The sequence below is a fragment of the Gavia stellata genome, chromosome 21, assembly GCF_030936135.1.
Source record: "Gavia stellata isolate bGavSte3 chromosome 21, bGavSte3.hap2, whole genome shotgun sequence".
Lineage (NCBI taxonomy): Eukaryota > Metazoa > Chordata > Aves > Gaviiformes > Gaviidae > Gavia > Gavia stellata.
The window spans coordinates 4636027-4650816 of NC_082614.1; the positions used below are offsets into that span (position 1 = coordinate 4636027).

Sequence of the window (14790 nt, forward strand, 5' to 3'; positions counted from 1 at the left end):
ACTCTCTCTCTCTCTCTCCCTCTCTTTCTGTCTGTTTCTCTCCCCTCCCTCTCCTTCCTGCTTCATCTCTTCAAGAAAGTGAACATAAAGTAAAAACACGGAGAGAGAGAGGCAGAGAGAGAAAAAGCTCCCCGAAGAGGGAAGCCCCAGCAGCCAGTAGCTGTTTGGATTTGCCTGGCACTGCCTTTCTTGCTTTGCTCCCAAGGAATACCTTTAATGGGATCAATTGCTTCAGTTCCTTTATAACCAAGTCCACCGGAAAGGCAGACTCAACATATTATGGGCAACTGTGTGAAGTCTCCACTGAGAAACCTCTCAAAAAAGGTATGTTCCCTGAATCAAAGTGCTTTGTGCATTTCCAGCCCTGCTTCTTGGGATGGGTGACGTCGTGGGCAGATGGGAACGGGAGGTGGGAGAAACGCAGAGGTGTGTACGAAGGGTTCAGTTCTCTTCACCAGTCCTTTTTTGTAAGAGCTGCTCATGCGAGTGCAGCCGTTAGAGCCCGGGATGCTGGGTGCCACAGCATGTGTGTAAATAAACGTGTGTATGCATGCACATGAGTAGGCTTGTGTCCTGCTTCGTGTGTGTGTGTATAGCTGTCCTCTGGGTACGTGCAAAGTTGTGCTTGTCGATGTGCACAGTGTGCTGGCACACATCTTCTGTACAGGCATCTTAATGTATGTGTATACATGTGAGTTTGTGTGTGTGTGTGCATGTGCTTCAGTTGAGAGGTGTCTGCATGAGTCTAGTCATGTGTGTCATTTCTGTAGGGACATGTATTCATGTCCATGTGAATGGGCGTGTGTACGTGTTCATGTTGGTGTGTAAGAATATGCACACCTAATGAGCCCATCTGAAGTATGTGTGTGTCCTTAGCTCTTTATGTCCCTACGTATGCATCCTGAGGTGCGTGAGCAGGTGTGCAATGTTTGTTGTGAGTGTATAGGGGGGGAATTTGTGTGCATCACACACGTATCCCTGCTTGTATGGTGCTATGTGTGTGTATACCTGCTAGTGGATGTCCTCACAGAAGTCTGTATGTAGACATGTGTGTTTTTATGTATATCCATCCTTGCATATGCACACATCAAGTTTTATTGGTATGTGTTTGGGTACAGAAGCATGTTTTTCTCTGTGATCTGTTTGTCCATGCCTCTGTTTGTGAGTGGACACACTGGGCCCTGGCTGCGTGTTCGTGCATCATGCCGCAGGTCAGCACGGCCCATGTGTCTACACGCTTGGGCCCAGCTGGACTTCATCTGCGAGCTGCCGTATATATGTTAGGCTTCAACCCGCGGTCTGCTCTGTGCTGAGGTTTTACAGTGATCCCAAGACGAAACAGATTCACGAACGATTCCGCTGTTACAGACTAGATTGAAATGGGAGTGACATGCCCCAGAAATATTTCTTGTTTGACTGAGGAAGGTCTTGCAGCGCTATGTACCTGTCAGCCACACAGTTCTCGCTTAGCATTGCTGCAAATCTAATAACTCAGCAAAAAGCTATGCAATTCACTCCTCGTAAATGAAAAAGTTATGCTAAGCATCCAAAGTATTGCAACGAGGAGCTACCTCTGTGGAGACCTTCCTGACAGTGAAATGCTACTGCCATCAGGATGCTCCACCCAGGAGATGTTGCCACTCAGGAAAGCTCCTCTGGGAGGCAGCTGTTGGGGAGAGGACCTCCCTAGCAGGGAGTTCCTTCTGGCCGGAGAGTTGCCTCTTCTGTGTAGAAACACAGTTTGCTTGTTAACCTCGGCTGCTGTAAACAAAGCCGGTAATGGCACAGTGCTGCTGCAGGGGAGCTGGGATACACAAGGAGGGAATTCGTCACCAAGCAGTTAGGCAGTGCTGAGACCAGTCCCCAGGTCAGGGTGACCTTCCGGGAGAGACAGAAATAATTGAGGTTTACCCAAATGTTGCACATATGAAAAACCGACTTGGTTGCTTGTAGGTCGCCGCCAATTTGCAATAAAAGGAGTTGGCTGCAGCTGTGCTCAACGTGATCAAGGTGATTGCAATTAAAGTCTGACATGTGGCCAGGCTGCTTGAATCAAAATGGATTCAAGAACTTATAAGCTCTGTGTCATCAGTCTTTTAGGTAATTTATGCTTTCATTCCCAAATGCTGCTTCGAATAACACACTTTGTGCCTACTTAGAAGGCCTGGGATGGCAGGACTAAAGAGAGAAAGTTGCAAAGCTGAATTAGAGAATTTCTCAGATGTTGCTCCAGCTAGCCATGAATTAAGGCCTTGGGCACTCATCCTGACAGGTCCGGGGGCTCTGCTGTTCATTTGATCACAACACATGTTATTATAGTGGAGACTTTGCAGATCAGTCTTAACATTGCACAAGCTCACTTGGCTGTTTTATGATCCTGGTCTTTTTTCTCAGATTTTACCTTGGGCAAACTCATTTTGCTGAAATGGTAAAGAGGAGGGACTGTAGACAACGTCTGTGAAAGCTGCTCTTGGGTGACAGACTGATCTCTTGAATGCATGATCTCAACCCGAAATTTGAGAGTCACTCCCAGGCACCGGCTGGCTTGGTCGGGGACTGGCTGATACAGGGGTGCCTTGCCTGTTCTGGTGACAATGCTCAGGCTTTGTCTCCACAGCATCTGTTGTTGGCAGCTTCACTTTCCCACTGTCACAGTGTCCCCCCGGTGATCCCAGCGGCCAGCCTGGCTGCCTTTCCCTCTGAGAGGCACTGCAGTCAGGATGAAGAGGCCCTTCTGGGCTTGCCGCTCTGCAAAGTCCCTCTGACACGCAGGCAGGAAAATGAGGTGAATACTGTTGCGCTTCTGCTGTGCAGAAAGGGAAAGCTTTGGCATCCAGGTCCCTTGCTTTGCCATCCTTCACTGTCACTACAGCCATCTCTAAATCAGCCCAGTCTCTTTCCTCTCCACAGTCTGCTGGTCTGACACAGCCAAGGGCCAGACTCAGCTAGGAAGGGTAGCGGTCCTTTGCTTGGGGAAAGGACAGGGAAAGCCTGAGCGTCCTAGTCCTGTCCTTGCGTTTTCCTTGTCGTGCACACTGCTGTTTCCCCTGTAACGGGCAGCTGACATTGCTTTGACCCGTACCCATATCACAGCTCCCTTTCTGGCTCTGCTGGGATGTAGGAGGAACGTGGTGGAGGGAACTTGTGGGGATACTTGCAGGAGAAACTTGGGGGGCTGCTGGCAGAGGGAACATCGAATGCCATAAATCCTGCCTGCAGCAGCAGAGAGGGGCAGAGATCCCCTGTCAGGGTCTTGCTAATACATGCACCTTGTCGTCCTGGCACTGCATCAGGTTTTCTGGTCAGGATCCTTTCTAGCTCTTAGCAACTGTTTCATCAAACTGGCAATCTCTATCCACACAGGAAAATAATGGGATGACCGTTCTGTGGTACTGCTCTGTGGCTTGGTAATAAACTCTATTGACTGAAAGGGTCAGCAAACAAGGATTAGGGGTTGTGGGGCCTTCGATCTTTCACGTGGTTTCACTGGAATTAAACACAGAACTCATGTGGGCTATTTTAAGCGATTCATATTATTTGGTATATTAAACTGAAAAATGTGCCAGGAAATAAAGCTGATAATTTTGAAAATACATTGCACTGATATCATGAAGCTGTGCAGTTCAACACAGACGCCTTGACATTTAGCTGAGCTAGTAATATGCCATTTGTGGACGGATGCTCATCTTTCAGGTTTTTAAGGACAAGTGTCCTATGTGTCAGATTTAATCAGAGACAGTTTCCTTCCTCATCCATGACTGCAACGAAAATGCTTTTCTGCTTCATCATTTTCTTTCTCCACGGCTTGCTTTTTGAGTTGTTTTTGTTTTGGTGCTTGATATTCACATGACATTATACATGAGCAGATTGGTGTAAGACTGTGTACAAAAATGCCAACTACGAACCATGTGTGCAATATAATAGCACATGGCAGACACAGCAAGTAGATACAATAGACTCGGACAAGTGTGAATGGGGCATGTGTGTGTATCTGGTCTTTTAGCCTGAAAAAGCAACTCAGGCTTTAAGGAAAGTGTTAACAGAGACAATGACAATTGACAGAGCTTCTCTGATCACCCCTGGGAACACCGGCTGCAAAAGTAGAATCATTCCTGAAGAGGAATCTGATGTATGATTAATGTTTATTCTGTAAAACCAAGGGTCCTGTGGGTTGTGCTGGCTTTTTATAGCTGCATGGGAATGTCAGGATAAGAGTTTTCTTGCAGAGCCAGGGAAATGCATTTCTATAAAAGGAAAGCAGTGCGTCCTTATAAAATCCAGTGCTGGATTCTGTTCTGGAGCCCTAGCTTAGGAGGACGTGTGCACTTAGGAAAATGTGCAAATGCAAACAGACAAAAATGTTGTGCCTGTGCCTGATCTCCACTTTGGGACTGTCAGTGATTAGAAGAGGCCAGCGCAGTAACTGCCTGAGACCCTGAGGATGTAACTAATTAGAAGTGGCATTGGGGAGTGTGAGCCTGCAGTTGGCAGAGTCACCTGATGCTGTAAACGGCCTTCTAATAATATTATAAAGCGTGTGATGCTGTGTTGCTGAAATGTAACGCGGAGCCTAACGCAGGGTCTTTATGCAGGCTCTGCCTGGTCTCCTGGGGATGCCCTGGCCGAAGCGGCTCTGCCAGCAGCTTCTCCCTGGGCACAGGCTGGCACATGTACTGTTAGGTTGGGGCATGCTCGTCCTTTGCAGCTTATTCAAGGGTTCATTAACTCTGGGGTTGATAGTAGGACCGTGGGTCTTTGGGCTGTGTCTGGGTAGATGTGAGCAGTGCTGAGAGTTTGATGTCGTTTCAAAGCGAAATTCTCCTGGTTGGTTGTACTTCTATCAGCTTTTGAAAATGAACTCCTGGACTTACTGCTTCTGTACAAATCCTAATAGACCGGTGGGGGGGACGCAGCGTGGACCAGATGAAGGAAATTTAGCAATAATGTCTCTGCAAGGCGGTTCAGTAAAACTTCAGAGGAACTGCTGGGCGAGATGGGGAGGTAACATCCTCTGTTGTGTTGTTTGCTTGCTGCTGGTTGGCTGGGAAGATCCGCCATGAGGAGAAGACGTGCTATAAGGCTGTCCAGACGAGTGAAGAGGGCCCGTCGGCTTGCGAGTACCAGGGTCCGCTCATGGTGCTGGCCCAGAACTGCGCCGTCATGCACAACCTGCTGGGGCCAGCATGCATCTTCCTGAGGAAGGGCTTCGCAGAAAACAGGCAGCCTGTACGTAAGTTACACCCAGCCGGGCGAGACACGCACAAAGCCACATGGACGTGAGCCGGGGATGCGGAGCTGCCCACATGCTCTGTCTGCGTGGAGCTCTGTAACCCCCAGGCATGGGTTTCGAGCATCCCGGCTCCAGCTCCAAGTGCAAATACAATCACAGGCAAATGTCTAACCCGAAGGAGGTGCAGAGATATCCCCGTGCCTAAATACCAAGAAAGGAGGATTTAAAAAATGCAGCTATGGAAGATAGATCCAAGCCTACACTCAAGTAGGCACAATCATATGGACTCAGGAGAAGGACTTAGGACTTCAGGACTTACATAATCATATGGACTCAGGAGGAGTCCAGTGATCAAAGCTGTTACTCCAGCAAGACATCAACATCTCATTCCCAGAGGCTCAGATTAGCATTTAAGGCCTAAATAGCCACTTAAATGCAAATCAGGGCATCGTATTGGGAACAAGCTGTCACACAGAGATGCCCATATTTGATACTGCTCCTATCAGCTCACAGTGAGCACACTAGTACCAGCAGAAATAAGCATGCATCTGCCTCCTCACAGATACCCAAACATAATCTCTTATACACTATCGTACACAGCCTGACACTGCAGCAATCCCAGCCAAATAAACCAAAGAACATCAGTCTATCCTCATATTTGCAAATAGTGCCAGACTACCAAATGCTGTTACCCATACACACACAGAGATAAATAGCAAAACCATCTATCCGTTCAGTCACACCTATTTGTAACTATGTGCTCATATGCATCTAATGTATGCATTTATATACAAATAATAAAAATATGTGTTTGTATGTAAATTCAAATGTATACATCTGGACATGTCAAATATACATAAATATGCACCCCAGTATTATATTTTACAAGAATTAAAACATGTTTTTGCCCATAAACATTCGATTCCTACAATAACATGAATTTAAAAACATATACAAACATATGATTAACACAGTTTTTATGGTTACGTATGAGTGAATATGTGCATTGTCAGATATTCACCCGGTGTGTCCATATTCTGCTGGTGAAACAAAGCTCTGAGAGTCAGAGCTTTCTTGCCTCTGTAAGAAATCTCTGTCTTACTCATGTGTTGATATGGTTATCTGCAGCTGTAGGAGACACCTAGATCTTTATTTCTGAAACCTCTTCTTCGACCAACAACCCAAAAAAAGTCATTATTTGTCATTATTGATCAAAGGGCTTTTGTTCTTCCTAACCTTCAGCCACTAAGTGATCACATACTCCTTGTGGCGGTTCACTAAAACACTTGCTGGCATGCACAGAGCTACCTGTCATAGGAGATAGGTCCAGCTCCCTGGTGGAAGGCTCACAGCTGGACAGGTATCCATCCTTCTGAGGCTCTGGAAACTCACAGTACCCTAAGAAGTCTCCAAAATAGGATTAGTGATGTCTCTAACTACCCTGATGTAGAATAAGTGCATCTGATAAACAGCTTTACATTTACTGGCTCTCTAGACCAACAGGATTTATTGTGCATGGAACACAAATAAATGAGGGTAAGACCATTATGTATAATGGTCTCTCTGAGGGTCACTTCTGCTCATATCTAGGATCTAAACTCTCTGAACAATTTTATTCCTCTTTCCATATGTTCTCCAAAAGCTTTAGAATGATTCAGCCCATTTCTTCCCAAGCAATTTTCCTCCTTTATCATTTTAGGGGATCTTCTTTCAAATTTAAAACAGAAAACCTCTTCATGACGTTAGTTATTGCTTGAGTCAGATTTTTGGAGGGATGTAAACCCTCCCCCTCCTTTTGCATTCGCAATCTGTGGCTCTCTGATGGTAGAATCTGCATGTGCAAAGATATGCTCAGAGCCCTGCAAACGCAAATGACTTGGTGTGCAAAATTAGAGCCGGTGCTGAAGCCCCCATTTCTGACATGTGTCGATCATGTCTGTTGCAACGTGGTCTTCAGTGAGCGAGGAGGAGGATGGTCTTGTGACGACTGTGCTGGAGGAAGGCCTGGGTCCTACCCCAGCCACTCTCACAAGACAGCAGTTACCGCGGGTGAGTCACGGCACCCTTTGAACCGTGGCGCTGGTAATCATACCCCTGCATCTGCTGCCGCGCCAAGCTGGCTGTTGGCACACAGCAGTATCTCCAGGGATTAATGTTTGCGAACTCTGGAATGAGGTGCACAAGGTGTTGGTACTGATCATGGGTGGTTTTCATCTGCTGTTTTATCTAAGGCAGGAGGGCAATAATGCCTCCTGCATCCGGTCTAAGGAGCTTGAATTGTTTTATCACTTGCTGTTGATGAAAGCAGAACAAATGGGATGACATGTTTGAAAATACCAGGTCTGTGAAGGATGAAATGGCAGAGCCAGTGCGCTCCGACAGTTGCATCCAGCACAGAGATGCCTCTGGGAAGGTTATGAGTGGCAAGCTGGTCATTTCTCTGGCACAGCCCACTTTTGCACAGACGTAAACCAGTGTGTGTCCTAGTTTGCTATGCACTCTGAACAGCTGCCATTAGAGTTTCCAGAGGAGCCTGTGGTTAAATAGCAAAGGATCAACCTTCTCAAACTGATCAAGGGCACTGTCTCCAGGGACGTGTGGTGAGGCTGGAGGACACCTGGAAGGCAAGGAGAAACTCCCCACGGTTGAGGGGAAAAGCCCAGAGTGAGACGACAAAAGAGATCGTGTTTCTGTGTTTCCAAATTCTCAGATGTTTTGGATTTGCCTGGGAGCCATGAGAGGAATTAGAAAGGGCATTTAAACCAGAAAGCAGTGCATTTCCATGCTCATCTCTTCTTCCTGGTGCAGTGTTGGAATTTTCCTATACTCGTTTATATCCTCCCCCTTCTTCCAAGAAATTCAAATTGGATGTTTGAAGTTGCAGTGTTTCCTGAACATGGTGAATCCTTGTCCTGTTTTGTTTGTAGATGACCTTGATGATGTATATGTTGTGTGTCTGCCTTCATGCCTGGTTTCAAAATGCTTGTATATGGAGTTGAGGCTGGGGGGAAGGGGGAAGTTCCTACCTTTTTGTGGGGACTCACTGTAGGAGATGGCATGGGGATGTTGGCTGTAAGAGAGCTCGTGGCTGTTGCTGTCCTGCCAGAAGGACAGGGATCAAGCAGTGATCTAAGTAGATGATGGTATAGACCTGCTGCTTACAGGGACTGCTTCCAGCTGTTTTGATCTGGGTGTATCAGCAGCAGCTGCGGTAGGAGATATAATCAGAGCTCTAGAGGAGATCATAACTACTGCAGGGACAGTCTCTGCTCCAGGACTTGGTGCTGGGGAATGATGTAGGAGCTTCATGAAGGGGCTCATAGTACCATCAGGTGGGGAGGCCACCACATGTATTGCTGTGTTGGCCCAGGTCTCTTCTATTTTGGGGGAGCACCTGTCATCCCCCTGTCCGGCAGATGAGAGGGAGAGGGGCTTCCACAGAAAAGTGTGCAGGCTAACACCCCTCCCATTGGGGAGGAGAGCTGGGAAGCCTTGCTAGGTAGATGGTATTAAACATGTCATCACCTTCTTGTTTCTTCTCTCACTTTCTGGCTTGTCCCAGAACTGTTTGCACCAACAAGTGCTATTCTGAAACTATGTTTGTGGCAAGCAAATGGCTTTAACATAGTATGTTCTCTTTTTGCAGGATAGAGAACTGCGACCGGAAGAAATTGAAGGTAAAATTTGTCGCTCCTTCTGTGTCACCTTTCTCCCTGACCAGTGAAAACCTACTGGCTGGCCCTTCCAGGTTGGCCCCCATGGAGTAAAATTATTTGGGGCAAATCAAGGGAGATGATTACTAGAATAATTACTGGAAACCCCGGCAAAAGAAATAATATGTAAAACTGCAAGAGTGCTGACTGTGAAGGAATTTGCGTTCATTCCAGCTTCTTCAGGGTGGGAGGATAAGTAAAGTAATGGGATATTGGCTGTCAGGGAACCGCTGTCCACCCCAGCTCCCACAGAAAGTGTTGTAGGGCATGATACAATAGTATGGCTCCAGGGAAGCTGTTTTACCTGCTAATTCCTACAGTAAGGGCTATATAATATAGTGCAGGGGTAAAAGTTGGGAAAACTTACTAGTTTCAATTTCTTTAGGGAGTGCAGTTTAGCAATGATCACTTTGTGACACTTGTAGTCCAAGCAAGCTTTCCTGTAAGGAATGGGTCAGCAGTGCTGCTGATAGAAGAGCTTAACATTGCTCCAGTCATTGCCTCTTTGCAGGGAGATCATGCTGGGAAAATACAGAGTATCTTAGGGAGTCTGGCCTCATAAAGTGCTGCCGATTCTGGGGAGGTTTCTTGGAAAAGGTATTTCAAGCTGTCACTGACAATATTGTTCTTTTTGGATCCATTCCCACAGAATTAAGAGAAGCCTTTAAGGAGTTTGATAAAGACAAGGATGGGTTTATTAACTGCAGGGACCTGGGGAACTGCATGAGAACCATGGGCTACATGCCTACTGAGATGGAGCTAATAGAGCTCTCCCAGCAGATCAACATGAACCGTGAGTAATATCCACCTAGCTGTACCTCCCTGTTGCTGCTGTGCCCTGCATCACTGCCTCTCGCTCTTTCAGTCTCCTGCTGTCTCTTTTCCTTTTTTTTTTTTTCTCCCCTCTTTTTTTGGTTCTCATTTTTGCTCCCTATCATGTCCTGTTCATTTATGGTCCCTAGTAGTTGATGCCTTTGTTTCTTGCTTATCAGACAAAGGGACTGTGTGGACTGTGCGGACTGTGCTCTATGGGAAAAGTTTGTGGAAGGGTTTTCGTTTGTACTTATGCTGTCAGATATAAAACTGCCCTTGATGTGGGCAGTTAGACATCAGTGCACAGGTTGTGGGTGTTGTCATATTGAAGCTGTTATCAGATGGTGTCAGACTGAAGAAGGAGCCTGAGAAGATGGAGATGCTTTGGTCAGATGGGTGATGGATAGGCTGTTCACTCTGCGGTGGTTGTTTGTGTATCTGCTGTGTGCCTGGGGATGGTCTGCAAGCGAGCTGTGCTGGCAGTGTCAGATGAGGGCATCTGCTGGAGTCATGGAAAAATGTGACAAATGCGTCTGATTCACTGTAACTGTGTTTGTGCCCCGTGTCTTTCACCATCATTTTCTGTTCCCTCTTGCCTGTGGCAGTGCAGGGTATTACCCTCAGTCAGGTGGGAAAAAGGATATTTAGTGCATGTTATTTCTGACACATGATGATGTAAAAAGGACAAGTTAAAAGGGAAGGAAAACAGTTGTGACATACGTAACCAGTCACACACAAAATCAGCTGATAACCCTGGCACACAAGTGCTTAGGAATTTGAGAGTGTTACTGCCAAACAAGAAAGAGGACTAATATGAATAAACAGTTGGACATACATTAGCCACTGCTAATGGAGCAAGACTCCATCACTGCTGCAGGGCACTGCCCAGGCCATGCAGGAACATCATGCTGTGCCCTTGCTGTACCCTTTGGCACAGGCGCAGCAGAGGGTTGCTGTAAGCACTAGAATGATCAAGCCTCTAATACCTAGTACGTGATGCCATAAGGACGTGACAGTCCATGGCAGACTAGGATGGAATAGCTGGGGCTTATTTCGCCTAGCCCACAATCCAGAAAATACAAAGACTGTGTGAAACTACCTCTGCTTTTCCTTCCACTATCCTGCACCTTCTGTGCTTTGCTTCCTGGAGAACCAAGTCCTCTCTGGGGCACACAGAAGTGCAAAGTGAGTGCTGGGTTTGGCTAACATATGGAGTTCTTACACACGATCTTTCATCTTGTCCCAAGTGGGTGGCCATGTGGATTTTGAAGATTTTGTTGAGCTGATGGGACCAAAGCTGCTGGCAGAAACCGCAGACATGATTGGTGTAAAAGAGCTCCGCGATGCCTTCAGAGAGGTGAGTGCTCCCTACCACGTGCCCCCCAGAGAGGTCAGCAACAGGAGACAGGAAAGAGAGAAGACCCACTGGGGAAGAGAAGAGGAGGAGGAGAGAGCATCACAGTGGAAGACAGAGAAAGACCCGAGCCAGGCATGAAACAAGGGAGGACCAGAGAAAGTCACTAAGATAAGGGAACCCTTGAGGCAAGGAGGAGGAAAGCTGGTGCAGACACAGCAGTTATGAGGCATTTCTGAGGAGAAAAGACAGACTGGATCAAAAGACACCCAAAGGAGGAAAAGGAGAGTCACAAAAGGAATGCAGGAAAAATAGGGCACTCAGGAGCAGGACAATACAAAATCCAACCCAGAGCAAGATCCATTTCCATTAACTGTATTTCCCCTGCTGGTATTTTTCATGTACTTGCAGTTTGACACCAATGGTGATGGAGAGATAAGCACCAGTGAACTGCGAGAAGCCATGAAGAAGCTTCTAGGGCAGCAGGTGGGCCATCGGGATATTGAAGAGATCATCCGGGATGTGGATCTGAATGGAGATGGGCGTGTTGATTTTGAAGGTGAGAAGGGATAAACACTCCCTGTCCATCTGCTTTGGTGTGAGTCAGAGTTTCAGCTCAGAGGCGGAAGCAGAAGGGAAGATTTGCATGCTTGGGGCCCAGGTATCTGAAGTATGGAGAAAAAGACAAACAAGACATGTTTTTTTTCCCTAGTCAGCAGAGGAAAATGGAGAACATTGGCCCACATAGGAAATTCCTCAACTGAAGTTTTAATTTGTGTATCATCTCTTGCTGCATCTCAGTTTCAATTTGGTCTCCGTAAGTCTAGCATGGTAAGAAATATGCCCTGTCGCAGAGAAGCAGATTCTGGTGCACACATGCTATGCCAGCCTTCTTTTTATGGGGCATTTTCCTTTCTATTAAATTTATTGCAAGAGCTGTGAGGAGGTTGGATTGGTTTGGAGAATGCATTGCACCTTCCATTTCCTCTGGCTCACCTTGTTATTTGGGTTTATAGAGAATTTGTTTCTGTGCCTTTATGCCAGAAGATGGTCACATGCCAGATGTGCTCACTAGGACTGCAGATACCTGATCTCGAGGTGTCATGTTAAATCCTAGAGATAATTCATTTCTTCTCCCACTTCCCATGCCCAAAGTACTTGGGAAAATAAGAGTGTTTAGGCTACTATCCTAGCGCTTAGCCATGGCAGGAGCAATAGTAATAGAGCTCAGGGTTTCTGGCAAGGGAAGCAGTTAATATCAGACAGCCAAGCAGATATAAGAGCTGTAAGGTGTGAGAGCATGACAGGCTGCTTGTTTTCCTAGTGCAAATCCAGATGTCCCTTCGCAGTAAGGGTGAAGCACAGGAACTACAAAATTAAAATAAAATTGATGTAATTTTTTTTGACTCAGAGGCATTCCTGGGTCTCCTACATGATAAGGAGTTTCAGTCCTCAGGATTACTGAAGCTTCTGAGGGCTTTGAAAATGCTAAAGAACTAGAAGTGTCTCCCTAGAAAGTATCTGGTAGCTGCAGTTGTTCTAATGCACTGGCCAATTACATGACAGTAGCTCTCCTTGTTTCCCACAGCTAAATTATGTTAGACAGCTAAAATACATGAAATGCTATCCCAGTATCATTTTCTCTGTGAGTTACTGCTTTAGTTGTCAAAGGATAGCTCCATCAGTGGAAAAGGAGAAGTCAAGGGGGTAATTTCCACTGCCCTTCTCTTTGCAGTTATTAGTTCCTCGGCAATTCAAGTGCAGAATGAAAACACGTTTATATTTGATGGCATTTACACTCAATTTGAACAATTGTAATTGACTTCACAAGCTGCAGGGTGGTGAAGAAATAGATCCAGGGTATCCTTACAGTTAACCTGTATCTTTAAAAACAAGAAGTCCATCAAAATAAACTTTTCTTTACAAAAATGCTGGTACCTACCAAAACACTAGTGCTTTCCCACACTGATGTCTCTGTGAAGTGGCAAGCTTACTAAGGAATTAGACTGTGTTCCCAAGACTATAAATCAAGGTTGCCTGAAGTTACAGTGAAGGGAGACAACACTTGCCGTAGTGTCTCACAAGGAGTTGCTTGTGCAAACAAGAGTGTACACTGTCTGGGAAGGAGTCCAAGGCAATGGATTGACCTGCTAGTGGGATCATATCACCATATCTAAAGGAAAGATTAAAGCCCATTTTGAGTGAGCTCTCCAGGGCCAGTCACAAGCGGCACAGACCTCCTGGCAGCGTGTGGACTCTCAGTTTCAGCCTGGCTGCATACTATCTCCAAGGAATGAGAGCTGGGTTGGGGACTATTGCATGCCTTTTGCATCAGGGCTGTCTTTTCTTGTTGGTTGCAGAGTTTGTTCGCATGATGTCCCGTTGAAGATTATTCTCAGCTAAAGAAGAATCAGCACCTTAGAGAGGGCAGAAGAGGACCTAGATGGAGCATCTAGCCCCGATGTTCCCACATGAAGGTTTATCGGCTGGCTGCAATTGGGACATTGCAAGATGACCTGCTGCTCCTCCCTCATGGTGGTCCCCATGCCCCTCCACCCTTTCACACTGTGAAAGACTTGCAAATTCCTACAACTGGAACCATTCCTTGGAGATGATTGCAGGAAACTGCAGAGCCAGGACTTGCCATGATGCTTTCATGGGATATTTGCAACTTTAGACTCCTCCTCCCCAGCTTTATTCTCCCACCAGCTGCTGCAAAGCAAGAGCAGGAGAAATCCTCTTGGCTTGGTGGATGAGAGCAAAGCCATTGGGACTGGTGGCAGCCTCAGGGCGTGCTCTGCACTTCTTGGTTTCCCTTGGTGAACCGTGTCTGTGTTTGCTCTGTGTGTGTGTGTGTGTCTATCTGTGTGGAGTTATTTATGCTTCCCCGGCACATATTCGCATCTCCTGTGGTTATGTTTACCAAGAGTAAATTCAAATACATGTCTTGCGGGGGGAAAGCGATAAATATGCACGCTGAAATGATGTGGAGCCTGGATGTCCCTGTGAGAGGTGGTGGCTGGGCTGGGGGAGAAGGGCTGTGGCAGATGCATACCGCAGCGTCTGCACCAGGGTCCGGAGGCAAGTCCTTGCTGCAGGAAGGGGAGTCACTGCTGGCCATTAAGCCTGCGACAAGGCTTTGCCCTCCCTCCTGCTGTCCTCATGGCAAAAGGGCCTGGAGGTGCCTCTCGGTGAGGGCAGTGTGGAGGGTTCCCACCTCTGCGTCTCCCTGGCTTGCAAGGGGGCAGATGAGAGCCCCTGCGGTGTTGCGGCAAGGAGCAAGGGGAGAAAGGGCACAGAGGGGAGCTGGGTGGGAGGGGGATAGGCAGCAATGGCCAAACCCCCCACTTTTCAGACGATTTCAAACACAACTGTGAGCGTATATACTGTGGGGGCCGTGCTGCGGGAGCTGAGCTGTAACACCATAGGTGCCGGGGATTGGCCAGGAGCCTCCTTGTGTGGCAGTGCCCCATTCTCCAGCTTGTTCACACTCAAAAATGCTGCACGTGTCTGCAGTGATGACCACGACAGAAGCCTCCAGGCCCTACCAGCTGCTTCCAGACATATCAGATGCTCACCCTGCTTCCCCTTTCCCCAAGATGCTCCTTTCCCCTACCCTGCCAGACCCATAGTTGTCCCCTTTCTCTATGCAGAGGCTCGGTCACAAGTTGTCAGGACTA

The 14790-nt window shown here is 47.1% G+C and overlaps 1 protein-coding gene across 2 annotated transcripts; it reads left to right on the forward strand.

Annotated features, from left to right (window-relative positions):
• The first annotated feature begins 279 nt into the window (after positions 1 to 279).
• Positions 280 to 13496, forward strand: CABP1 (calcium binding protein 1). 2 transcript variants are annotated; one of them, XM_009820222.2, is made up of 7 exons: positions 280 to 324; positions 5050 to 5226; positions 8877 to 8907; positions 9593 to 9736; positions 11004 to 11113; positions 11522 to 11669; positions 13471 to 13496. In XM_009820222.2, the coding sequence occupies exons 1-7, from the start codon at positions 280 to 282 to the stop codon at positions 13494 to 13496; spliced, it is 681 nt and encodes a 226-aa protein (XP_009818524.1). The 2 variants fall into 2 exon arrangements, with proteins under 2 accessions (XP_009818524.1, XP_009818526.1); XM_009820224.2 differs by lacking the exon at positions 5050 to 5226.
• The last annotated feature ends 1294 nt before the right edge of the window (positions 13497 to 14790 follow it).